A 27870-nucleotide genomic window follows, 5' to 3' on the forward strand; every position below is an offset into this window, starting at 1 on the left:
TCTCCAGTTTTCAGAAGTTTGAATTTAATGTGTCTGGGTGTAGATTTCTTTGAGATTATCCTCTCTGGGATATGTTGAGCTCCTTGAACCTGTAGGGTCATGTCTTAAGAAAATTTGGGAAAGTTTTCAGTCCTTACTCATTTAAATATTTTTTCAGCCCCACATTCTTTTTCTCATTTTGGGGGGACTCTGATGGCATGCATGTTATATCTTCTTTCACTGTCTCATAGGTCCTTGAGGTTCCTATCATTTGTAAAAATCTATTTTTCCTGGTTGTTCATAATTTCTATTGACTTAAATTCCAATTCACCAATTTCTTTCCCATTTGCGTTCTGCTATTGATCTTTTCCTATGAGGGTTTTTTTTTTTTTATTTTCAAAATTTCTGTTGTTTTTCCTCATATTTTTTATTTCTTTGATAAGGTATTCTATTTTTTATTTGTTTCAAAGAATATTCATAGTTGCTTCCTGGAGCATTTTTATGACATCTGCTTTAGATTTCTTAACTAAAAATTCTAAATTCCCTGTCATTTTGGCACTGTACTCTGTTGACTGTGTTTTCTCATTGAAATTTAGATTTTCCTGGTTTTTGCATGATGGGTAATTTTGGACAGTTTCCTGGACATCTTTAGTGTTATGTTGTATGACTGATTGCTAATTAAATTTTTTATTTTAGCAAGTAGTCAACCTGTTTAGATTCAGAGTGCACATCCTGGCTCACTTTTGTGGGCTGTTCTTCATATGTTAATTTGGTTTATAAAGCCTGTGCAATGCTACTCTGGTCTGTCACTCCTTTGTTGTCCCATGATAAGACTTGATCCCCCAGTGTCCTTAGCACTAGCTGAGGAGGGGGAGGTGTACTGCTTCATCCCTGCATGGGTAGAGTGTGGAAATAAGACTTCCTCCAACAGGTTCTACTAATGCAGAAAGCACTTCCTCTTTATTGCAGGAGGTTGATAGAAGTCACAATTCTGCCCGCTGACTCCACTGGGAAGAGAAACTGCCCTGTTTACTTCAGGACAGTCACAGAAGTCAGACTTTCACCCTCAGGCCCTGTATGGGAAGGGCACCACCTGTTACTGGGCTGAAGGTGGGGGAGTGCTGTTAGGGTTCTATCCTAATCTATATAATTATGTTCATTCAGATACGTGCTGAAATCTCTGTCCGCTGATTGCTCCTTCCTTGATCTTTTGTAATTGTGATTGATGCTATTAATTAAAAAAAACAAACAAATATTTTAATGTTTATTTATTTTTGAGAGAGAGACAGAGCATGAGCAGGGGAGGGGTAGAGAGAGGGGGAGACACAGAATCCGAAGCAGGCTCCAGGCTCCCAGCTGTCAGCACAGAGACCCACTCGGGGCTTGAAATCATGAACCACGAGATCATGACCTGAGTCAAAGTCATATGCTTAACTGACCCTGCCACCCAAGCCCCCCCGAAAATATTTTTTATTTTCCCTTTAGCATGGTCTTAGGAGGCAGAGGATATAAATATATGTAGCCATTTAGTTATCTTGACCTAGAATTCAAGTGTGGAAAATATTAAAATTTGAACATGGCTATATTCTAAAGTAACTTAGTAATGTATATTTATACTAATAAAAGAAGCATCCTTCTTCATAAATGTGCTAAGTAATTAAACATTTTGATGGTCATTTCAAATTATGTGGTGCTAACACAGTAAACTCAGTAAAAACTGCCCCATGTACATCTTTTACATGCAGGTAAGAAAAAAAGTGTAAAAATATTTCAGTGTTGGGCACCTGGGTGGCTCAGTTGGTTGAGCAGCCAACTCTTGATTTCGGGTCAGATCATGATCCAAGGGCAGTGGGTTTGAGCCCCTCGTTGGGTTCCATGCTGAGCATGGAGCCTGCTTAAGACTCTCTCTCTCTCTCTCTCTCTCTCTCTCTCTCTCTCTCCCTCTACCTCTCCCCTGCGCTCTCTCTCATGTTCTCTTTCTCTCTAAAATAAAATTTCAAAAATTTCAGTGTTCTAAGATAAAGTCTCAAATAAATAAAGTCAATGTTCTATGATGAGGTCTCATATATATGATATTTATATGTAACATTTATATTTACATATATAACATTTAATTTCTTCATAAACCTTAAGGAAGCCACCAACCAAATTTTAATATGAAAGAATCAAAAAACTCCCAGGAAAATTGTTATAAGTCTAGTCAAAGTGTGTTTTTAAATGTAATACTGAACACTTATCCCTGTGTATTTTTCATAATAGCTTTTCTGAGATGCAATTCATGTACCATGCACTTCGATCTATTTAGACTATACAGTTCAATGGTGTTTAGGAATGAAAGCATTCTCAGTCGAAATATATTATTGATCAGCTGTAAGTAGATGATACTCATTGAACTGGTTTAGCTTAAGTGCTTATGTCTGCTTTAAAACATTTCTTTCGTGGGGACCCAGTTGGTTCGTTCAAAATTGTTCTCATATTACTAGGTTTCATTGTGGTAAAATATATGTACCATAACATTTGGCATTTTGAATGTTATAAATGCACAATTCAGAGGCATTAAGTATTCTTGCAATGCTGTACAACTATCACCACTATCTATTTCCACAACTTTTTCATCATCCCAACTGGAAACTCTGTACCCCTTAAACAATAATCTTTCATTCCCCTCCACCCCCAGCCCCTGGGAACTTCAAGTATGCCTTTTGTCTCTGTCAGTTTGCTTTTTTCCAAATATGTCATACAAATAGGATTACAAAATATTTGTCCTTTTGTCTCTGGCTTATTTCGTTGTGTATTCTTTTGGGTCATGTCATTTGAAATTAGGAGAGGGAGTGGCTATACACCTAAGTTTTAATCCTGTCTTGCCCTATATGACCCGTTAGATAAGAAAGAAAGACATGAAATCACTAAATAAGGCAATATGAATTCAGAGTTACTCATCCCATACAAAGAAATCATGCCCCTATTGCCCCTATGTACTGGGAAAACTAGTGTTTTTTGAATCTTTAGTTCAGATGTCACCTTCTTGTGAAGACTGCACAAGCAATATTTGTCACACTTGCTTTTCTGGTCCTGGAGCACCATGAAAATATTATGTTTTATGTTATTTGCATATATGTCTCCGGTCACTAGACTCTAAGCAATTCATTGCTATAGGCCAGGTGTTAATGCAGACTTGGGGTTCACAATGCCTGCATCACTGCTGAAAATACTTCTTGGGCAAAAGAATAAATTCATAATAAAATTTTGCATGTAAAACCAAAGTTTAGAAAATATTTGAGTTCATAACCATTAAAGTTACCATTTGTCCCAAACTTTTAACTGTGAAGTAATATGCATACAGGTAAATATATAATCATTTTATTAAAGTATTAATTAACTTCATGTTAAAAATTAGATCTTTAATTAGGAGTAAAAAGGATTCTGGTAATTGGAAGTTTAAAGTCACTGAATCTATCAGAGTGAACACTAATTACTTATACTTGGAGAATTTGTGTTATGATTATGTTAAGTTATTTAATTATGACCAAACTTATCCATGGTTGTATAATGTTTTGGTTCTGCTGTTTGAAACACTTTGATTTACTGCATTATATAGGATGGTCACCCAAGAATGTGTTTATAAGGTTTCATCAATAATGACTGTTGATACAGGTAAATAAAATAAAATAAATTAAATTAAATAAAACAGCTGAAATTCTCAGCCACAGTAGTATTGAAAACCAGCACACCAGTCTTTAGATGTAAAGGTAAGGTAAAATTATGAAAGAGTAAATGATAACATCAGTAGTATACAATAATATATGAGAAAAATAATGTAAATCACTAACTGTACATTCCTTTCTTCTCATTTTTAGGGTTGTTGGAGAAAGATAACTATTGATGACTTTCTGCCTTTTGATGAAGACAACAATCTATTGCTTCCGGCCACAACTTATGACTTTGAACTCTGGCCAATGCTTTTGTGTAAAGCTATCATTAAGCTGGCAAATGTTGAGTATGTAGAGGGAAGAACAATCACTCGCATAAAAACAAAAAGACAAACAACAAAAAACTATACATCTATATCACATAGCTTCATTTAAAAAAAAAATCTATTTAAAATAGCTTTCTTTCCAAACACTGTAAATGTTTTGATATAAAAATACCAAAACCACTAATTTGAAAAATTGGGTTACCCAGCAATAAGACAAAATTCTCCCAAGGGAAAATACTCAAAAATTATTCTATATCCAGTGCTTTCTTACGATGAACAGAAGGTGATCATGAAAAACAGTGTTTCACCTCAGCAGGACAAAAAGGTTGTTTTTGTAGGGGGAAGTACTGGTTCATCTAAATAGCGAATCATGTACACTGGAATCCAGTTAAAGTTTTAGGTTCTGTACATGCAGCAATAATTTATAATCTTGAAAACCTGAGCTCTTCTGAAGGATAACAATGTTTTTGATATCCTCCTCAGGATTTTGGTAACACTGCTCCCTTTTAATACATTTGTGATAAAAACTTCTTCCATTTGCTTCAATATTCTTGTGAAATCTGCATATGTCTTCCATGCTTGCATGTCTTGTGCATCAACATGTATGAGATGTGTCTGCCACATACATTCATCCTCTTGGCTCCCACCTACAGAGACCTTAGGTCAATGCATCCCCGCCCTAGCCATGCAAAAAGAATCTTAGATGCTTGAGTTGCAAAGGCCTGGCAACTTTGTATCTTTGCTCGGTTGGGGAAGATTCTCACCTATACTGAGGCACCTTGAATTTGATATCCTTCTCCCTCCTGCAGGGTGTGACAGCATCTCATTGTCAGCAGGATGCCCTTGGGCTCCAACAGACCACTGCAACCCTTTGCTCAGCCTCCTCCCCTTCTGTAAACAGAGCTCTGTCCATCAGAAGGGCACTCCATTTTGGTTTTTTGTCTGGATTTTCCTTTGGCTCAGCTTCCTTTGTTCTTTCCCAAGGCTACACAGTAAAACCAGCCACTCCACTGACATCCTAGACAGATCTCTTTTCTCTCACCAACCTTCGATCTTCTGTTCAGAATTTGTTTCACCAAGCTCACAACTCTTAATTTCAATGATTAAGAAAACAAAAAACTCAGCCCAGATCTTTTAAAGTAGCTGAATAGAACTGAGTATTCACGCTGGTGACAACCGCGTTTGTTTGTTTTGAAAGAAAATGATGTTCCTAATGTTCCTAATTCTCAGACCTAACTTGAAGTTCTGAGAACTGGAGCTGAATTAATGCCAGTGAAGTGCTAAATGGGTGACCTGGAAAATTGGAGTGGTATTTTGTCTTTCTTAAAGCTATAGTTCCATAGAATTTTAGAGCCTCCTAAGAAATAGAACTATTGCTATTTTAAAAAATAAATAAATCCAGCTTAGAAATAAAGGACCAGGCTAAATGTAAGACATTTCTTAGGCATTATAGTGGCTACCTGTATACTTGTGGTACAATTTATACTTGTCTCTGCATTTTTTTCTCAAATTTTATAGTATATAGCAATTATTTTAATATGAGTTTTAGCTTTCTACATTAAAAAATTAACGTGTAGTAAGTATTTCACTATCACTGTGCGCTACGCAAAGAAAAGGACCCTCTTCACATGAGGTATGCAGTCACTTCCTAAATATGATTATTCCTAGTTTAGACTGTGAACTTTCCCAGGAGAATTCTGGTATCTGTGACATGTGTAGGCACATCAAAATTCATAACGTCTGAGCAACAAACCAATAAAAGTTTGTAAATGTTAGAACATGTGACTAAGATAGTAAGATTTCTTTCTGAAGAAAAGAACACGTCTGGTCAATATCATGAATCCCCTCCATTGGCACATGGTAAACTGCCAGTGTGACTCCTGGCCAGAACAGGCCTGTGGCATTTCTGCATCTCAGTGCAAATAGACCAATCACTTTGGGGGGAAAAAGGGACTAAAATGAGCAGAGTGGTATTGGGTCATCACACTCTCCTCTGACTTCATGCTATGGTGGCAGATCTACTCATTTGTATCGGATAGAAGAGGTATTTGTCATCTCTCTGAGATTAACGAAGGACTAAATTAGGGCTATCTGATGTAGCCTTGACCTGCTATGTATGAGACTGATTTAGTACCCAGCCTCATGGGCATCCTGGAATAGGAGCTAACATCGGAAATATAAAAAGACATGGTTCTATTTTGTAAAGAGTATGATGGTATATCGAATATATACAATGTATATCATCTAAATTTATATATTTTATAATATATGTTTGAATATGCTTTGTGTATATGACATGAATGTTAACTTACATCTTTTTAAAATAAGGCGTATAGCGTGTTTTTAAAATAAACATGAACTTTTAGATTGGATTCCTTTAAGCGCTTTAACAAAACGAATCATCTGGCTGTTGGAATAGTATTTTCTTCTACTCTAACATATAAGCCGTATGACCCCTACATTTATTATTATATCACTGCTTACTAAAGATTCTCGGTGCTTATATATCTCTTTGTGTGTGTTTTCAAATGTTATTAACTATGCTATTGCGCATTTGCTTTTTTAGCATCCATGTAGCCGAGAGGAGAGAATTAGGGGAGTTCACGGTGATTCATGCGCTTACCGGATGGTTACCAGAAGTGATTCCTCTCCAGTAGGTTTTACCATTAAGTTCTTCATATGTATTTTTCTTTCTGTCCCAGTAATGTTTCTTTAACTAAAGTATTATTAAGCTTTCAGAAAATATAAAGAAAATCTCATATTTTACAAAATTTTTGTGAAAATAATATTTTAGTGTATTAATATTTTATAGTATTAAATAAACTTCCTTGAGAACTTCAGGATAAATTCTGTTTTTAAAAGAATACTGTGAATTTAATATATAAATATATGAATTACAAATATTAAAACCATGTTATTTATCATGTTTATAGGTGTCCCTTTATACTTATACAACTATTAACCTTACTTAATACAGAAACATATGGGGGCCCTAGGTGGCTCAGTAGGTTAAGCATCCACCTCTTGATTTCAGCTGAGGTCATGATCTCACGGTTTGTGAGATCAAGTCCCTTATTAGGCTTTGCACTGACATCGCAGAGCCTCCTTGGGATTCTCTCGATCCCTCTCTCTCTCAATTATACTATAAAATTTCAATTTTATGTATACATATAATTTTAAATGAAAAGAATAGCCCTCTCCAGCCCATAAAGGCAACTTGTAATTGGCCACACATATTAGGAAATAATTAATAGTAATAAAATACCTGTTAGGCATTAGGAATGCTAATATATTATTTCTAATTAAAAATCACAATCCTGAAAATATTATCTCATATAATCATTCATATGACCTCATTAGCTGGATATATGTTATTACAAATGAAGAAACTGAAGCCCAGAGTGGTCGAATACCCCAAAGCTGTGTACATTGTACCTGGAGGAGAAAAAAATACGAATCTAAGTCTTGTTGGGTCCAAAGCCCACAGTCTTTCTTTCCTGTGATTCTAAATATTTGTCTATGTCCAAACAAGAGAGGCCATTTAATGTAATGCTTACTTAAAATTTCACAAGTACTTTTATTTCGTACATAAAGGTTATAGACACACAATTTGGTTATATTACCATTAATAGTAGAAATTAATCAAGTCAGGGGCGCCTGAGTGGCTCAGTCGGTTAAGTGCCTGACTTTGGCTCAGGTCATGATCTTGTGGTTCATGAGTTTTTGCCCCACATCAGGCTCTGTGCTGACAGCTCAGAACCTGGAGCCTGCTTCAGATTCTGTGTCTCCCTCTCTCTCTGCCCCTCCCCTGCTCACACTCTGTCTCTCTCTGTCTCCAAAAATAAATAAATGTTAAAAAGAAAAAAAAAGAAATTAATCAGGTCAAAGTGCATAGAAAAACATTACATTGATACATCTGAACATATCATCAATTCAGATGTTGTATTTTATAAGGAGATCAAATCCATAGTTCAGTTATCAGTTTGGATCATCTCTGATCTTTGACTGATATTGGGAAGCTACTGTTCTCAAAGGGTCCAGGTTAGAGGAGATTGAATTTGGTCCCTAGTAACTTGGATCTTACCATCTAAAGCATCATTTCAGCAGGATAAATTAGCCATTGCTTGGTTCAAATAAAAATATCTGCAGGGAAAAAATGGAAGTATAGATCCCTTCCTCAAAGGACTACTTTCCTGAAAGGGGAGATAATCTTATTATTATTTTTTTAATCTTAAGGAAAGATCTAGGCAACACTCTTTTGGGTCGTCTCATGGAAAATCCTTTTTTTGATACCTAATAAAACAGAGTATTTCTTGACATTATATGGACAATATTAATGGAGAGAGGTAGAGACAGAATGAGGTGTAAAAGTATGGGCTTTTCTAAATTTTTATCTTCAGTGTTGATAGAATGTTTATAATTTTGCTTAATTTTTCCTGCATGGAAGTGAATAAAGATAGCAGGGACATGAAATCATCAGAAGTCCATTGGAGAACAGTACAGAAATAGGAGATTAAAATCATTCACAACTAGAAAATTAGTCAAAAGAATCATGAATTGTCTCTTGCCAGAATCATACACTGAAATCATATATGAAAATTGAAAAGTATTCATCTATTTTCAGAATTATAAGGAGACCACTTTAAAATTAATAAAAATGTTGAGCAATTTTAGATGTCCAATTTGCATGAATTTATGGGTGCTCATTTCTATGAAAATGAGGCAGAAAAGCTTGAGCTCAGGAATCAGAACTATATAGCTAGGTTTATGTTCCTACACTTTCAATTTCAAGCTATGTGAATTTTGCAAGTAATATATCTTTCTTTATAAGTAAAATGAGAGTAAAATGACCTATCCAATATGGTTGTTCTTAAGATAAGTGAGTAGGTGATAGAAAAAATACTAATGTATGGAAGAGACATAATTACTATAAGTTTCTTTCCCTGTCTAGTGACTGTCACTAGATTATTTAATATTATCTAGAAAGATATATGGTAGTTGGTACTCAATCTTTGCAAATGGGGAAAAGTCTAAAGAAGAGTGAGACTGACCCAAACATTCAAATTTATCAATTTTCTCCTAAATACAACTGAAAAGTAAAAGATATACACTATCTTTGATGTATGTATGTCACAATTTGAAGAGTATTTTCCTATGAACATTATGCTGCATTATTCATATAATTTTCAATTACAATTATGCTATAAAATTTCAATTTTATGTATACATATATAATTTTAAATGAAAAGAATGTCATGAAATAGTATAAAAAAGAGTGTCAAGAAACGTTTAAGTTGAAATATGGAAGCAATGGCCATCAGCCGAGGATGCTGGTAGGGGTCAGATAGGGCCTCGTGGAGTGTTCTGAGTTGGTCTGAGCCTTTACCATTGGCTGGATTTGATTGAAGGAGAGGAAGGAGAGGGGCATTTTTTTTTTTTTTAATTTTTTTTTAACGTTTATTTATTTTTGGGACAGAGAGAGACAGCGCATGAACGGGGGAGGGGCAGAGAGAGAGGGAGACACAGAATCGGAAACAGGCTCCAGGCTCTGAGCCATCAGCCCAGAGCCTGACGCGGGGCTCGAACTCACGGACCGCGAGATCGTGACCTGGCTGAAGTCGGACGCTTAACCGACTGCGCCACCCAGGCGCCCCGGAGAGGGGCATTGAAGGCGGGAGAATGATACTGTCAGAGCCACATGGTATGTTCAGGAGTAGAATATTTCTGTTGCCAGGAAGGATTTGAGTGTGAAGAGAAAGACTCTGAGGGCCTTGCAGTCACATTCATGGTTTTCCATGGTTGTACATGGTCAAGGAGAACTAGTCTTGACTACTGGAACCTTTTCCCGTGTGAAAATCAGCTAGGAGGAAAGTGTTTTGTGGCATTTCCAACAGACACCTTCCCTTCCACTCTCCTGAGGGAGTACCAAAAGGAGGCACTGGTCTACGTGCAATTATTGACCTTGCCTCTTATGTTTTCCTTCCACTCGTGCAGTTTTACCATCTGGAAAGAAAAAAGAAACCTTTTAACTCTCCATATAATAATAGGAACATAATCAATGACATGTCTGAGAGGAGGTAAGAAGACAATTTCAAATGAGGAGAATATTTGTTTCTTGGCACATTTCTCTGATGTCGGTGTAGTTCATCTGGAATAGAGCACTTTGCCACCTCGCTTCTTTAAGCTGAAATCCGATTGACATATAATTTCCTGTTAGTTTCAGGCATACATTATGGTGATTCAGCATTTTTACACATTATTAAGTGGTCCCCATGATGTCTAGTTACCATCTGTTATGATATAGTTGTGACAATATCATTGACTATATCCTCTATGCTGTACAGTGCATCACCATGACTTATTTTTATAACTGGGAATTTCTACTTAATTCCTTCACCTACTTCATCCAACCCCTAATGCTTCCACCTCTGATAGCCAACAGTTTATTTCCTGTATCTACATGTCTGTTTCTGTTTTCTTTTGTTTGTTTTGTGTTTTAGATTCTACATGTACATACATACAGTTTTTGTCTTTCTCTGACTTATTACCTTTAACATAACACTCTCTAGATCCATCATGTTGTGCACAAATGGAAGGATTTTTATCTTTTCTTATGGCTAAGTAATATTCCGTTGTATATATATGCCACACCTTTCTTATCCATATCTTGGATCTTGTACATAATGCGCAATAAACATAGGGGTGCACATATCTCTTCATATTGGTGTTTTCCTTTTATTCAGATAACCCAGAATTGGAATTTCTAGATTGTATGATAGTTCTTTTTTTAAATATTTTGAAGAAATTCCATACTGTTTTCCATAGTGACTGCACCAGCTTACAATCTCACCAAGAGTGCATAAAGTTTCCTTTTTTTCCACATCCTCACCACAACTGTACTTTTATTTTATTTTTTGTATAACAGTCATTCTAACAGTTACGAAGTAAAATCTCATTGTGGTTTTTGTTTACATTTAAGTGATGATTAGTGATGCTGAATATCTTTTAATGTACCTATGTCTTTTTTTTGGGGAACGGGGAATTGTCCAGTCAGATCCTCTATCCATTTATTAATTGAACAGTTTGGGTTTTGATGGTTTGTTTGTTGCTTTTGAGGTATATGAGTACTTCATATATTTTTAACTCCCTATGAGATATAAGATTTGAAAATATTTTCTTGGGTGGCTCGGTGACTCAGTTGGTTAAGCGTTCAGGTCATAATCTCACAGTTTGTGAGTTTGAGCCCCGTTTCAGGCTCTGTGCTGACAGCTTAGAGCCTGGAGCCTGCATTGGATTTTGTGTCTCCCTCTTTCTCTGTCCCTCCCCTGCTCATGTTCTCTCTCTCTTTCTCAAAAATAAATACATATTAAAAAAAAAAAACTAAGAATATTTTCTTCCATTCAATAGATTGCCTTTTCATTCTGTTGGTCATTTCGTTTGCTGTGCAGAAGCTTTCCAGTTTGATACAATCCCACTTATTTGTTTTTACATTTGTTGCCCTTGTCTTTGGAGTCAAATCCAAACAAAAACAAAAACGACAATGTCAAGACCAATGTCAAGATGCCTATGTTTTCTCTAGGAGTTTTGTGGTTTTAGGTCTTACATTCAAGTCTTTAATCCATTATGAGTTGATTTTTGTGTATGGTATAAGATAGTGATCCAGTTTCATTCTCTTGCATGTGGCTATCCAATTCTTCCAACACCATTTCTTGAAGAGACTATCTTTTTCACATGGTGTATTCTTGTCTCTGTTGTCATAAGTTAATTGACTATACATGGGTGGGTTTATTTTTTCGCTGTCTATTGTGTTCCATTGATCTAAGTGTCTGTATGTCAATAGCGTATTGTTTGATCATTATAGACTTAGAACGTAGTTTGAAATCAGGAAGTGTGATGACTCCAGCTTTGTTCTGTCTCCAGTTGCTCTGGCTATTCAGAGTTTTTTGTGGTTTCACACAGTTTTTAAGATGATCCCTACTTATGTGAAAAATGTTAGAATTTGAAAGGGATTGCATCAAATGATTTTGGGTAGTGTGGACATTTCAACAATCTTAATTCTTCCAATCCATGAGCATAGAATGTCTTCCCATTTATTTGAGCTTTCTTCAATTTCTTTTATTAATGTCCTATAGTTTTCAGTGTACAAGTCTTTCAGCTCATTGGGTAAATTTATTCCTAGATGTTTCATTATTTTTGATGCAGTTGTAAATGGGATTGTTTTATTTGTCTTTCTGATGGTCATTTAGTGTATAGAATGCAACATATTTTGTATATTGATTTTGTATCCTGCAACTTAGCCTAAGTCATCTATTAGTTCTAACAGTTTTAGGTTGTATCTTTTGGATTTTCTACATATATTAAGTCATCTGCAAATACTGACAATTTTACTTCTTCCTGTCCAATTTGTATGCCTTTTATTTCTCTTGTCTACTTGTTCTGGTCAAGACTGGCAATACTATGTTGAATGAAAGTGGTGAGAGGTAGCATCCTTGTCTTGTTCCTGACCTTGAGGAAAAGATATATTTTTCATTATTATGTTGAGGTATGTTCTCTCTAAACCCACTTTGTTGAGAACTTTTACCATAAATGGACGTTGTACTTTGTCAAATGCTTTTTCTGCACCTATTGAGATGACCTTATGGTTTTTATCATTCATTTCATTAGTTTGGTGTATGACACAGATTTGCAAATGTTGAACCATCCTCACACACATCCCTGGGATTAATCTCACTTGTTCATGATGTATTATTCTTCTAATGTATTGTTAAATTTGATTTGCTAATATTTTGTTGAGGATTTTTGCATCTATGTTCTTCAGAAATTTTGGTCAGTAATTTCCTTTACTTGTGGTGTCCTTGTCTGGTTTTGGTATCAAAGTAATGATGGCCTTGTAAGATGAATTAGAATGTGTTCCTTCTATTTTTTTCACAAGAGTTGGAGAAGAATTGGCATTCATTATTCTTTAAATGTTGGTAGAATTCACCAGTGAAGCCATCTCATCCTGGAATTTTGTTTGTTGGGATTGTTTTGATTACTGATTCAATCACCTGCCTAGCAATTGGTCTGTCCAGATTTTTTATTTCTTTATGATTCACTCTTGGTAGGTTGTACATTTCTAGGAATTTATCGATTTCTTCTAGGTTGTCTGACTTGTTGTCATATAATTATTTATAGATTGTATTGTGATCCTTTGTATTTCTGTAGTATCAGTTTTTATTTGAGTCTTCTCTTTTTCTTGGTGAGTCTAGCTAAAGATATTTCAATGTTGTCCATCTGTTCAAAAAACCAGTTCTAAGTTTCATTGATTTTTTTTTCGATTGTATTGTTAGGCTCTATTTCATTGATTTCCACTCTGATCTTTGTTATTTTCATCTTTTTATTAGTTTTGTGTTTTGTTTGTTCTTTTCTAGTTCTTGAGGTATAAAATTAAATTGAGATATTTCTTGTTTCTTGAAATAGGCATTTATTGCTATGAACTTCCCTCTTGGGGTAACTTTTGCTGCATCGGTATGCTTTGTTTTTTTGTTTTTTTGTTTTTTTGTTCTAATTCAGCAGATATATAGGAGTCACTCAGCTAGGTTTTTTTGTGTGTGTTGTTTTTGTTTTTTTTTTTCCAGAGGAAGTTGTTCCATATGTAGTTATGGGTTTGGTGTGTCATGGGAATTGCTAAATTCAGAATCTTACACCACCATTTGGAACCAGAACTCTGTTCGGTCTCTTTGCATCAGCAAAGCCCAGCACACAGTAGGTACTCAATCAAAGCAAGTTGGATGGATAAATGTATCTATTTGAAGTAACTATTGAAATTAGTCTTGTGAAATTGTCAATTGATTTTTCTGTCAGTAATTTCTTGATGATCAATGGTGGAGTTAAAAGTTCAATTTGGAAATTAATGTTGGTGTGTTTTTTTTAAGCCCAGGATATACAGACAAAGTTTGGGAGCTCTTGAAAGAAATATTGCCTGAGTTTAAGCTGTCAGATGAGTCCAGCTCTGAAAGCAAAACAACTGTTGTAGATACCAAATTAAAAGAGGCAGGGAAAGAAGTGAAGAATGGCAAAGAAATGAAAGATGGCAAAGAATTCAAACTTGACACTTCAGTGACAGCATTAAAGGCACCTGAGAAAAGTGACAAAGTTCCAAAGGGTAAGAGATTTTCTATTACAATGCCATTCAACATGACTGTTATATATAAATGCTTTACAATCATTGCTGAATTTAATGACTTTTTATTGTCATTGTCATTTACTAAGTGTTATGAAAATAATTACGATCCTTTCTTTGTAGAATTTTAGGACTAGTAATGCTGTTTACTATATGGTAGTTATTGTTCCATATTTTACTGTCTTAAAAATCAAAGGCAACTATATATTTTGATGATACTGATAGTATAGTGTTAATACAGGAAGAGACATTAAGTTTTTAATTTCCATCAAACTCATCTACCTTATATGTTATATGTAGAGTGGAATGGACCAAAACAACAAAAGAGAAAGTTGTCCTGTTTTTGTCTTTATTGCCCCCCACCAAGAAAATGTGAAATAGACACAGATTATGATTACCTGACCATTTATTGCAAGGTAGAAGTTCAAATTTTAAAATAAAATAATTTCAAGTTATTTTATAAAGTATAAGATCATAAAATAAGAAATATATTGAATAATTATTTATTTTATATTTTCTAAAATATTTCACATAGCTATGCATATGAGCAACAAAGCTTTTACAGTAAAGTAGGATTAGATATTCTAGAATATACTTAGCTTTTTTTATATACCTTGATAGCCTTTATAATGATATTTCAAATAATTGTTTTATAAAATATTGACAATTTGTCCAAATTATTCCTTATCAAGATTTTATCTACCAACATTTACCACAGAGAAACTATTACTATAAATGTTCCTTAAAAACATACCAAGATCAAGTATGTGAGTGATATCTGCTTATCATAAGCCCTTATTTAAATGACCAAGTGTGCATTAGTTTATGAAAGAAAGCAAACCAAGAAAGCTGATTAAATTTGTTTCATGCAATATTTCTCCAGTTGATTTGAACTTAGAAGACTTTTTGCACGTATCACAAATTAACAACTGTCCATCCATCCATTAAAATCTACTGCTTGCTGAGTAGAATAACAATAAATGTTCCAAGAGTTAGTGATAACTCGGTGAAGAAAATCAGATGTGGAACTTAGCTCCTAGCATTTATGATCTAGTGAGAGAGACTAATGTTAATTAAAAACAAACAAACAAACAAACAAACAAACAACTTTAACCATATACTTGGACATGAGACCTGAAGGGAAATTCAGAAAACTACAGGAATTCATATTTAGTCTAGGGCATCAGGGTAAAATTCTCTAAGTAATTTTGAGCTAGGTTTGCAAAGATGAGACGGATTTCTTGAGAAAGATGAAGGTATGTGGAGAGAAGAGTATTCTACGTGGAGAAAACAGCAGATAGAGAGCTTATGATATAGTAGGAGGAATAAAAATACTAGCTTTATTCTAAAATGAGAAAATTAGCCAGAATTATATATAATATATAATATATAATTATATATTAATTAATATGGATAATGTAAATTATATTCAAATGATCATCTCCACTTAATACAAAACTGTGTGTAGTCAATAATAAATAATTCTGCATGTCTTTGACAGTGCATTGTCAATTTTCAGTTTTCTCTTGCTTTATTTTGATGTTTCTAATTAGAGATGAGTAGTGTTTTGGGAAATTTATGGCTATTGTCTTATATTTAAATAACACTACTGTTTTGGCCTCCTTTCCAACATAATAACTGAGCAAGTAATATAGTTTGAGGTTTTATAGTTAGAAGATTTATTATATATTTTTTAATGTGTTAGAAAAAGCAGATGCAAAAGACCTTGGGAAGAAGAAGAGTAAAAATGGAGACAAAGAAAAGGAAAAGGAAAAATTCAAATGGTCACTTCATGGTTCGAGACCCTCATCAGATGTACAATACTCTCTGCAGTCTCTGTCAGATTGTAAGCTTTCAGTCTTCCAGAATAATACCTATTTTAGCTGTTTCCTGAAATGTTGGAAAATTTTGAATTGTAAAAAGTTGTAATACAATGTGGGAATACAAAAATGTGGTTCCTGTTCAATCATATCTAAATAAGCTTGTTCCAGTTTGCCCATAATTGTTAAACTCTCAAATTGGTATGCATATTGGGCAAAGTCTTACATATACGACAGAGACCAAGTTTGTCCAAGTTTTTATGGTACAACAGTCATAGAAGGGTTTGCACCTTCTATGCAAAGACATATACTAATAAATAAATGTATTTATTACATTTAGAGACATATACTAATAAATAAATGTATATGTTATATATTAACATATCACAAATAATATTTTATATATTGTTATATATAGTATAATATATAAAATTTATTATACTATATAAGATATAATATATGACACATATTATATAAGATCCGTAAATACCAATGTATAATTATATAAACTATACAAATATAAAACATTTATATAAATATAAAATATAATTATATATTAGTGTATATAAATATGTATTAGTATATGTTTAGTATATGTCTCCTTCTGTATAAATTATATATATGTGTGTGTGTGTATATATATGTGTGTGTGTGTGTGTGTGTGTGTGTGTGTGTGTGTATATAAATTTGCCGGGCTTCAGATCTCTGCTCCATGAAAAACATACATAGTTTAATTTTTAAATGTAAAAATATGTTTCCATAAATTTGGCATATTTTATATATTAATCTATTCTAGAGAGATCCTTATTAATATCTAATTTGTATTTTACATCTCTAAAAATATTATTCTTCCAAAAAATATTTAATAGAGTTAAATATTAGTGTTTGAATTTGCAAAGAAATAAAACAAAACTTTCTAATTAAAAATAAAGACAATAAAAGAAAATAAACTACATCGTTTTTGCCAGAATCTTTAAAGAACAAAAGCACATTGAATTAAATATAGTAATTTCAGGTCTGTTAAGAAACACATGAAAAATTAAGTGATGCTCAGAAGTATTAAATATTAAGCAATCAGTTTTGTGTATGAAACTAATATAACACTGTATGCTAACTATACTGGAAATAAATAAATAAATAAATAAATAAATAAGAATTTTCTGACTATATATATATATATATATATATATACATATATGGCAATATATATAAACTAAGTTACTGTCTAAGTTTTCCTTCTTCATAGAAGGATTACTTTATTTATATTTTCTTTCTTCTTGACATGACATAGAAACTTCTGGATTTCTTTAAATTCAAAGTAACATTTTATCTAGGAGAACTAAAAAATGTCAATTTTATCCTTTTGAACATAATCATTTGTAGACTATTCTAAATGACATTGGCTGATAGAGTTTTTGTGATAACTTTTTTTACAATGACATAAAATGATTTCTTAAAAAATTAGATGGTATTATGATCAAGGTAAAACTAATGAGATGTTCTATGAAATAGATACACATGCAAAATTTAATGTTTATTAAATATATTGAGTCATTTACCTATTTTTCACCAGCAAAGATAAGCTCATTAAGGAATTTGAACAGACTGGAATGATCTCAGACAGACCCATTTGGCTAAAATTTCCATGACACAATATATGTTTGTTTTTACAGGTTCTTCAGCAACACAGTCTGCTCACATGGTTGTATATGCTACCTTTACACCCCTCTATTTGTTTGAAAGGAAGATCTTTTCGTTAGAAAAAGTGGTAAGCACTCAAGGCCAGGAAATACAGTACCATTTATAGTGTGTGTGTGTGTGTGTGTGTGTGTGTGAGAGAGAGAGAGAGAGAGAGAAAGAGAGGAACAGAGAAAGAAATAGACACAGAGAGATTTGTTGTGGTAGAAGGTATACCAGAATTTAATCAAAATTCTATTCCTGAATTTCAGTTTACTTATCTTTAAAATTAAGCACTTGGGGCGCCTGGGTGGCGCAGTCGGTTAAGCGTCCGACTTCAGCCAGGTCACGATCTCGCGATCCATGAGTTCGAGCCCCGCGTCGGGCTCTGGGCTGATGGCTCAGAGCCTGGAGCCTGTTTCCGATTCTGTGTCTCCCTCTCTCTCTGCCCCTCCCCCATTCATGCTCTGTCTCTCTCTGTCCCCAAAATAAATAAACGTTGAAAAAAAAAATTTTAAATTAAGCACTGGAATGCAGGGACCTGAAACATTCACAGTTATCTTTATCTTAGATGATTGCAATAGTTTCATGTTTAAAAATGTAGACTCATGTATTATTTTTTTTCCATTATAAGCAAAAGAAAAGGCATATGTATTACATATTTTAGCAAGAATCATGTAAACATATCTAAATAATAATAAGTTATCTTTCCATAAACAGATGATAAATATTTTCTTAACATAAGATGATTTAAATGAACTCATATCCACATCTGGTAAATCACTGCTGTAACCTCCTTGTATCTTTAGATAACACACATACAGAAATGTTAATTGATTTTTTCTTATAAATCTAACAACTTAGAGAAAATTTAGAAAATATACACAAAGGCATATAAATTTAAATATTTATAGTATAAATATCTAGACATAGGCAGTACTAACATTTTGGCACATTTCCTTTGATTTTTTTTCCCTCTGTGCATGTATTCTGTGTGTATATGTATATACTTTTTTTTACACAGTAGAATTAAACTTTATGAATTTATTACATTTGGGAAGCCAGGTTTTTCACTTGACACTATACCACTAGCTTTTTTTCCATGATGTTAAATATTTGACAACATAATTATTAGTAATGGCATGGTCTGTATGGATTTCTCATAATCTTTAAATACATATATTTAAGCAAATTTATACTGCTTTCACTCATTTCTCCCACCCCAGACCCTCTGCCTCTGACAACCCTACCAATCTGTTTCCGTTTCTATGAGCTTGTTTGTTTGCTTTGTTTTAGATTCTGCATATGAGTGACCATACGGTATTTGTCTTTCTCTGTCTGACTTATTTCATTCAGCATAATGCCCTTGAGGTCTATTCCATGTTGTCACAAATGGAAAGATTTCATTCTCTTTTATGGCTGAGTAATATTCCATCATTCTGTTTTCTTTTTGTTGCACTGATAGGGTGAGTTCCAGTGCCTTGTCTCTGAGTTGACTGATCCTTTCTTCTGCTTTGTTTAGTCTGATGTGGAACCCCTCTAGTGTACTTTTCAGTTTAGTTATGGTGTTCTTCAGCTTTATGACTTCTCTTTCGTACTTTCTTATATTTTCCTTTGTGTGTGTGTGTGTGTGTGTGTGTGTGTGTGGTTGTGTGTGTGCAAGTTCTCACTGTGTTCATCCATTTTTCTCCCCTGTTCAGTGAGCATTTTTTTTTTTTCAACGTTTATTTATTTTTGGGACAGAGAGAGACAGAGCATGAACGGGGGAGGGGCAGAGAGAGAGGGAGACACAGAATCGGAAACAGGCTCCAGGCTCTGAGCCATCAGCCCAGAGCCTGACGCGGGGCTCGAACTCAGGGACCGCGAGATCGTGGCCTGGCTGAAGTCGGACGCTTAACCGACTGCGCCACCCAGGCGCCCCCAGTGAGCATTTTTATGAGCATTACCTTGAGCTTTTTATGAGACAAATTACTTATCTCCATTTTATTAAGGTTTTTCTTTGAGTTTTTATCTTGTTTTCACTCTTCCTCTCTCTCTCTCTCTCTCTCTCTCTCTCTCTGTTTGGGCACATATTCCTCTGTTCTTCATCTTGCTTGACTCTCTGTGTTGGTTTCTATACAGTAGATGAAACAACCTTCTTTCCCCCAGCTCTGTGTTAGTCCAGGCAGTCCATTATATTTTTAATAGCTCCCCATCAATGAGGAAGTGCTAAGACCTGTCAGCATCCCTAAAGGGAGGATCTGAGCATTTAGATTCAAACCTATAAGCAGCAGCTCTTGAAAGTATGCAAATACATACAGTCATAGGGCAAGCAAGTGGCCATGCTATCTGGAGATGTCCCCTGGTTGGCAGTCACAAAAAGTTGGAAGTTGGGGCCCCAAATGATCAAAAGACCCTTTTTTTGAGATACAGGTGAGCTGGAACAAAGCAGAGGGAGAGCACCAAGATGGTGTCTGCAGCCTGCGTTCCTTGAGAGCAGCTCCATAGTCCACTAGGTGTGTTCCAGACTTGAAGCCTGCCTCAGACGGAAGCTCCAGGACAAGCCAAGAGTCTTCCTTCACAGACAGACTGGGGGTGTGGCTCAATTTGCTGTCTGCACAGTGCACTGAGGGTGGCAGCCTGCCAAGGGCTGTCTCTCCAATTGCCACAGTCCTGTGGAACCCAGGAACGCGAGCTCCCCCTTGCTATGAGAGCCAGGCAATCCAGAGGCTTCCTTTGGGTAGCAGCTGAAAAAAACTGGAGGGCCAGACGTAAAAACCAGGGCACCGACCACGTGTGAATCTCCTCTCCAGGAGACACAGTGACTCTGGAGGGCGGCAGAGGAAAAGCATAAAACCTAGTGCTTGCCGTCCATGGTCTCTGGAAAGGATCACAGTCAGTCCCAAGATGTGTGTTTAATTACAAGTCTGCCGCTCAGGCTGCAGCCATGATGGTTAGTTAATAGGCCTCCCCCACAGAAAGACTGAACTTCTGGGTCTGTTGCCTTTTGCTGTGCCCCGGGGGTGGTAGCTGTGATGACTCTTTCTCCATTGGTAACAGTCTGGTGGGACCCACAGGCGTAAGCTCCACTGGCTGCCGGAGCCTGGTGATTAGAGAGGGGTCTCCTAGCAGCAGCTGCAAATTCAGGGCACCAGATGAGAATATGAGCTCCTTACTGGGTGTCACTGATTATTCTAGTTCCACGAGGACCAGGAATGCAAGTTCCTCTGGCCTCCAGAGCCAGGAAGTCAGGAGGCCGCCTCTGGGTAGCTGCTGCAAAGATCAGGCATCAGAAGCTTGTAGAAGCTCCCCTCCAGGAGGACTGGTGTTCTCAATCAGGGCAAAGGGAGAGTGTGAAGCTGGTTCCCCCCAGGCTCTGTTCTTGGAGAGTGTTCCAGCAGGCACCTACTGTGTGTGTTAAATAAGATGCTGGCCCCTCAGGACGAGGCTTTAATCTAAGCCAGTGAGCCTTTCACTTTAAGTCTGGGTGCAATCAGCTAGACTTTTTATTGGATATGAAAATCACTTTTCTCTTTCCCTTATAAAGAGTAAAGTCCACCAGCTTACTTGCTCTTCTCTCTGTTTAAAACAAACACAGCACTGCATTTGGAGCTTATTAAATCTTAACCCTTTGGGAGACCCCTAGACATCTAGCGCTTTAGTTCTAGAATTCCGTGTTCTGAAATCACTGCATTTAAAGCTGGAGAAGACTAGATGGTTTAGTAATATAATTATACATAAATGTTCATTGGGTTAGTTACAAACAGCTGGATATTAAAAATTCAATGAAAATTTGGTTGAAGTGTAAATAATCCAATTGGATGCTTATTGCGCTTTACTACACAGTGTATTTGTCTTCTAGATGATTCGTCCAAGCAGCATCCCTCTTTCGTTCTTTTTCTCTCTTTTTTCTTCCACCTCTTCTTCCTCCCCCTCCTTTTCCTCCTCCTTTTCCTCCTCCTTCTTCGTCCTTTTTGAATAGACACCATTTATCCATACAAAAATCTGCCTTTTAACAGGGGTAATATTGTCAAGATGACAGGGCATATAGTGTCAGTTTCTCTGATATTAATTCAAAGTTAATTAACTTTACTCATTGCCTAAATCCAAGTGTGTTTCCTTGACCTCCCACAAATTTGAGTCTCTGATTAAGATTTGGGTGGGTCATCTATCTCAGCCCTGATTTTCTTTTAACCTCTTTACATGGCATTGGCCTAGCTGCTGTCCTAAATATTCCAGAGATCAAATGCTCTAATACCATGGACTAAAAAATGACCTGAGCCATGCTTTGTGGACTGCCATGGTCTCACTATGGGAAGTACTTAAACTATTTTTAAAACTATAAAATACAAGAATGGGATGAATACATCACACATGCATACACACACACACACACACACACAAATCCTACAAAATAATCCATTTGAACTCTTGGCTGTCCCACTGAGAAATTAATATTTAAGCACAAAGTTAGTTTCGAATTTAAAGGACAAAAAAGATCTATGTTTGTTGTTAATCCAACAGATTTTATTGATGATCTATTATGTGCTAAATAATAAGTTAGGTTTTGAGGACCTGTGCTGAGCAAGATTAACAAAACTCTCTCATCACAAAACTCAGAGCCTAAGAAGGAGACAGACACACCAACAATAGTAATAAAGTTAGAAAACTGGTATAACAGAGATCATAAAAGGTATCCGGAATATGGTAGAAATATAGTGTTCAAACAATGTGTGTTTGATGCGTGACCAAATGAATGAATCAATGAGTGGAAGAATGAATATGGCACACATAGCAGAAACATGTTTCTGTTTAGTGGTTGACTGGGGAAGCCTTCCTAAAGGAAGAAGTGTTTAAGCGATGGCCTTAAAAAGTTAGCTTAATAAATAGGAAAAAAGTGTGCTCAAAGCAGAGGAGGACTTATGTTGGAAAGTCTGGAGGTGAAGGAGAGCTCTCTGGGTTCAGAGAAGTGCTAGAAGTTGAATAGATAGCAAGGGGAGAAGTCTCAGAGGCAGCTTGAGACGTGGGAGGGAGTCAGGACATATAGAGTATTATAAATCCTTCTTCTGAGGGATTGAAAATGGTTTAAGGGGTCCAGAGATTCAGGAACTAACCCAATATCTGTAACAATAATTAAATGAACTGTTTCACCCATCCCCCTACCTACCTCCACTCTGGTGACCATCAGTTTGTTCTCTGTACTTAAGAGTCTATTTCTTGGGTGAAGTAAGTGATGGGGATTAAGGAGCGCACTTGTGCTGAGCACTGGGTGAACTGTTAAATCACTATATTGTACACCTGAAACTAATATTAAAAAAATGAACTTCAAGGCTATGATGAACTGGTTATATAACCTCACTGTCTCCCTAACTTGCCTGCTGATTCTTTTACATTAGCTGATAGCCTGATCTTGTTCTCTTGGTCAAAATCAGAATAGAATGAGACACAATGTTTTAAAGATAAACCAACTAAAATAATTGTATTCTAATGGCACTTTGTTAAATGGAGTACACTGCTAAAAATTATAGCCCCAAAGACAATGAGACCAACATTTAAAATAAAGTCAATACTTTACATTTTTTCAAAGAATTGGTCTAGAATACAAGAAAAAGAAAACTTGGAAAGGAACAGGATGCCATGAATTACCCCACATTATTCCCCATCTTCTTGTTCTTGGATATTCTAAATTGTTTTAATTTTATTTAAATGTGCGATCTGCAAGTTCTAAGAAAGCTACCCACTTGCTCAAACTCCTACTTTTAGAATGTTTGAAGGGTGCCTGGCTGACTCCCTTGTAGAGCATTTGACTCTTGGTCTTGGGATAATGAACTCCATCCAGCCCCACGCTGGGGGTAGAACTTACTTTAAAAAAATAAATAAATAGAAACAAGATGTTTGGAGTGGGAGGGGGCAGAGGAATGAACAAGCCTTATGGGCAAGGAAGTTTCTAATTTAAGTCTACACATAAATTATTAAAAAATGTTTCTTAAGTCCTTACCTAAGGTTTCACCTGAATGAATTTTTACTATTCCAAGTCTCTCTCTGCCTCAAACTCTAATCTAAGAAAATTTGAGATCCTTTAACAAAGTTTCTCAACATCAACTATATAACTATTTTCAATAGCATTACTTACTTACATCATTCAGAAATTTTGGGAGGTGCAAAACAGGTGGGATTACTGTGAGATAAAACAGTTCATGGTGAATCCAGGGATTATGACTGTCACAATTAATTCATAATTGAAAGGAGATATGGTATGTATGTTGGAATTAAAATGAACTATGAGAAATCAGCTTACTTACTTTAAATCAAGCTAGTACTTTTGTGGATTATTCAAATAATACAATAGGTGTTTAACACTATATTTAATTGTTTGACACAAAACCTTACATTTTCAAATGCCTTAAATAATTTTATTTTCCGATGCTCTATGGCTTCAAAAAGAGTAAAGAATCTACACCTTTGGTTGCAGTTATAAGAAGAATTATAAGAGATATATAGACCAAATTCGCTAAATGTTAAATAGTAAGATATTTGGAAATGATTCAATTTATAAATACTACTTTGGGCATGGCTTCGATTCTGGAGACAAAGTATAGTACTGTTCTTGGTTACTATATGAAATGACATCAATAAATCATCCCATAAACCCCCATCTCGAGTGTTGGGAAACTTTCAAACTTGGCAGGGCAAAAGTTGTAGAAAAAAGGTTTAGTCTTTAGAATATTTCTGAAAAAAAACATTTTTAAACCACTCTAAGGCATAATACCAGAGGTTTCTGAATTGTTTTCAAGGAATCACTAACATTCACAAGAGCAATAAAGGGATGTTACAATTCTCTCTGCTTTTTATTAGGCCTCCCCCCCCCCCCCCCCCCCCCCCCCGCCCACCGCTTAAACATTGAATCACTTTCTCTTTATTTTGCACCTTTAAACACTTTTAAGTGGCTTTTCTGGACTCAATAGTGCACTGATTGTCTCCTTTCAATTTTGAATTAATTGTTATAGTCATTAGTTAAGCCCTGGATTCCTGAAGAACTGTTTTATCTGACAGTGACCCCACCTGTTTTGCACCTCCCAGAAGTGGCCATTGAGCTATAGAAAAACAGTGACAAAAGTAAGGCAGGTTCCGGCTGAGGCAATACTTTGCAATATGCTAATAGGTGGGTTTCTGGTCCTAATTGAAATGACAGCTTTATAAATGTACATTTTCAAGCATCACTTTTTGCATAGAAATCAATGATGCAAAGTCACTAGGAAGAAAAGTAGTTACTGGCAAAACTGACTTAAATGTAGTTATTTTATTTTACTTTAAATGTTTCAACATTTAGACTGTGAATGCCAGAATTTGGCGACAGAATATATTACTTTAACTTTCGCAGACTTTTGATTTCTTATGGCATATTTCAGCTATCAGTTAGTAACTGAAGTTCTGCTTAAATATGATACTGAATTGTGCCAAAGCAGCGTGGCTTCAGGATATCTGAACAGTCGAATATGGGAAGCATCGTCCCAGACAATGACTTGATTTAGCAGGATTTAGGGCAGCCTCTCTCCTCTGCCCTTCTGTGAAAGGCTCCATTGTCCGCAGAGATCATGGGGATTTCCTGTGGGAGAGCTTCTGTTGGAGGGTGAAGGCATGAGCCATAGACAAGGCACTGGCTTATCACCTCATGGACCTCACACACTACATGTAGTGGATTTTTTCCTTAAAACTATGTAGCCGTTCTGGTGACTAAACAAACAAATAAACGAACAGACACAACCTTCACATATTAAGCACTGTTATTAAAGGTTTAACCTAGAAATTTACCCAAGGGATACAGGAGTGCTGATGCATAGGGGCACTTGTACCCCAATGTTTATAGCAGCACTCTCAACAATAGCCAAATTATGGAAAGAGCCTAGGTGTCCATCAACTGATGAATGGATAAAGGAATTGTGGTTTATATATACAATGGAATACTAGTTGGCAATGAGAAAAAATGAAATATGGCCTTTGTAGCAACATAGATGGAACTGGAGAGTGTGATGCTAAGTGAAATAAGTCATACAGAGAAAGACAGATACCATATGTTTTCACTCTTATGTGGATCCTGAGAAACTTAACAGAAGACCATGGGGGAGGGGAAGGGAAAAAAAGTTAGAGAGGGAGGAAGGCAAACCATAAGAGACTCTTAAAAACTGAGAATAAACTGAAGGTTGATGGGGAGGTGGGAGGGAGGGGGTGGGTGGGTGATGGGCATTGAGGAGGGCACCTGTTGGAATGAGCACTGGGTGTTGTATGGAAACCAATTTGACAATAAATTTCATATTAAAAAAAAAAAGCTTTAACTTAGAATAGTAATGGTTGATTAATGTTGGGCCAAACTGAGGTGCTGAGATTTTTTTTCAATCTCAGAACATCTTAAACTTTTAGAACTGAAGAGTGGCTTCTAGTTCAAGTCTCTCAAGTCTCTCATTTTGTAAATCAGTAGATAGGGGTCTCTGGGGGAAAAAAAACATGACAAGAAATGCCAGTGGTACTCACATTTATGTTAGGAGGTAGAAATATGGGTTATTGTTCCTTTATTACTACTTTCTTGTGGTAACAGCATTTTCATAAGCTGAAAGTATTTTTTATGCATAAGGCTATTGCACATATCCTTTTAAATGTGCCTTCCACTCTTTAGGCTGATTCTGCCGAGAAGCTGAGAGAATATGGACTTTCCCATATCTGTAGCCATCCTGTGCTGGTGACTAGAACTAGGTCTTGCCCTCTCATAGCACCTCCAAAGCCACCTCCCATACCTGCCTGGAAAATGTTTCGTCAAAAAAAGGAAACTGTTATAACAGATGAAGCTCAAGGTATGGGTCATGTTGTCTGGAAATCTTTCTGATTACCATTTCTCTATCTGTAGGTCTAACAGTTGAATTTGTAATGGAATACATCTATCAAGGCAAGCTACCCAAAATTATACCTAAAGCCTACTTTTAATTTTATATCTAAATGTTATGTCTTTAATTTTTTATTTTTTTAGTGTTATTTATTTTTGAGAGGGGGGGAGTGAGAGATAGAGAGAGAGAGAGAGAGAGAGAGAGAGAGGATGAATGGGGGAGGGGCAGAGAGAGAGGGAGACACAGAATCCGAAGCAGGCTCCAGGCTCTGAGCTGTCAGCACAGAGCCCAACGCGGGGCTCGAACTCACAAACTGTGAGATCATGACCTGAGCCAAAGTCAGACACTTAATCCTACTAAGCCACCCAGGTGCCCCTAAATTTTATGTTTTTAAAGGGTTAATTCTCCACATTTCAGAAGCTGAATAGTTTGGTTCACATCTAAACTGATAAGATATATCCAGACCATTCTTTGGGTGAGGGTATTGTCATTATTGTGATAGAAAATGGTTTGTAGCAAATAACATTTAAAAACTTAGGTAACATATTTAAGCCCCTGGTGTGAAATCACTCTAGAGTGCCCTGTAGAACATAGTCTTTGAATTAACTGATTTATATTTAGAATAGAAACTGACCCTTATTTAGAATATAGGGATATAACTTCATTCTTGGACTCCCCCTGTGTGAATACTGTCATAAGCCACCGTGAATGGTAGTTGTGCTAGAAATAAAGAGGTTCATGTGGGCTCAGGGTGGGGTGGGGGACTGTGCTCACCTAGTTCTTTTTTTTTTAACTTTTTGATCATTTTTTTGAGTTTATATATTTTGAGAGAGCATGAGTGGGGGAGGGGCAGAGAGAGAGGGAGGAAGAGAATACCAGGCAGGCTCCGCAGTGTTAGCACAAAGCCCTACAGGAGACACGATCTCGGAACCGAACTGTGAGATCATGATCTGATCCCAGATGAAGAGCTGGACATTTAAAAGACAAAGCCGCCTCGGCGTCCTGCCCACCTTGTTCTTATTCTCAGTTTACTTCCAACTTCTTCGTAATCCAAATCTCAGTCTTTACTCCTTCAATGTTGTTCTTTCCAAGTCTTCATTCTGATTCCAGTATTTCATAAGTACCAAGTTTGAATGGCAAAAGAAATGAGTGAGAGCATTAAAAGAAACTCAATTCTAAAGCAGATGCATGAGATGGGATTAAAGAAGAACGAAAACTTATAATTTAAAAATTATGGCCTATAGGACGCCTGAGTGGCTCAGTTGGTTAAGGGTACAACTCTTGGTTTTGAAATATACATATATTTTTTAAAATATATATATATTTCAAATATATATATTTGAATATATTTTCAAATATTTGAAATATATATATATATTTCTTATTCCAAAAAGCTTAAAT

General features: G+C 35.8%; 1 protein-coding gene across 3 annotated transcripts in view; it reads left to right on the forward strand.

The window, feature by feature from the left end:
- The window catches only part of ADGB (androglobin), a 164493-nt gene that overhangs the window by 49229 nt on the left and 87394 nt on the right, over window positions 1-27870 (forward strand). For all 3 annotated transcript variants that reach the window (XM_030316536.1, XM_032593262.1, XM_032593261.1), the window contains exons 6-11: window positions 3837-3976; window positions 6522-6608; window positions 13870-14099; window positions 15823-15963; window positions 17611-17705; window positions 26265-26439. In XM_030316536.1, the coding sequence (XP_030172396.1) occupies window positions 3837-3976; window positions 6522-6608; window positions 13870-14099; window positions 15823-15963; window positions 17611-17705; window positions 26265-26439 (868 nt within the window). The remainder of the gene's footprint in view (window positions 1-3836; window positions 3977-6521; window positions 6609-13869; window positions 14100-15822; window positions 15964-17610; window positions 17706-26264; window positions 26440-27870) is intronic.

This window comes from Lynx canadensis, chromosome B2 (assembly GCF_007474595.2).
Source record: "Lynx canadensis isolate LIC74 chromosome B2, mLynCan4.pri.v2, whole genome shotgun sequence".
In the NCBI taxonomy this organism is placed as follows: Eukaryota; Metazoa; Chordata; class Mammalia; order Carnivora; family Felidae; genus Lynx; species Lynx canadensis.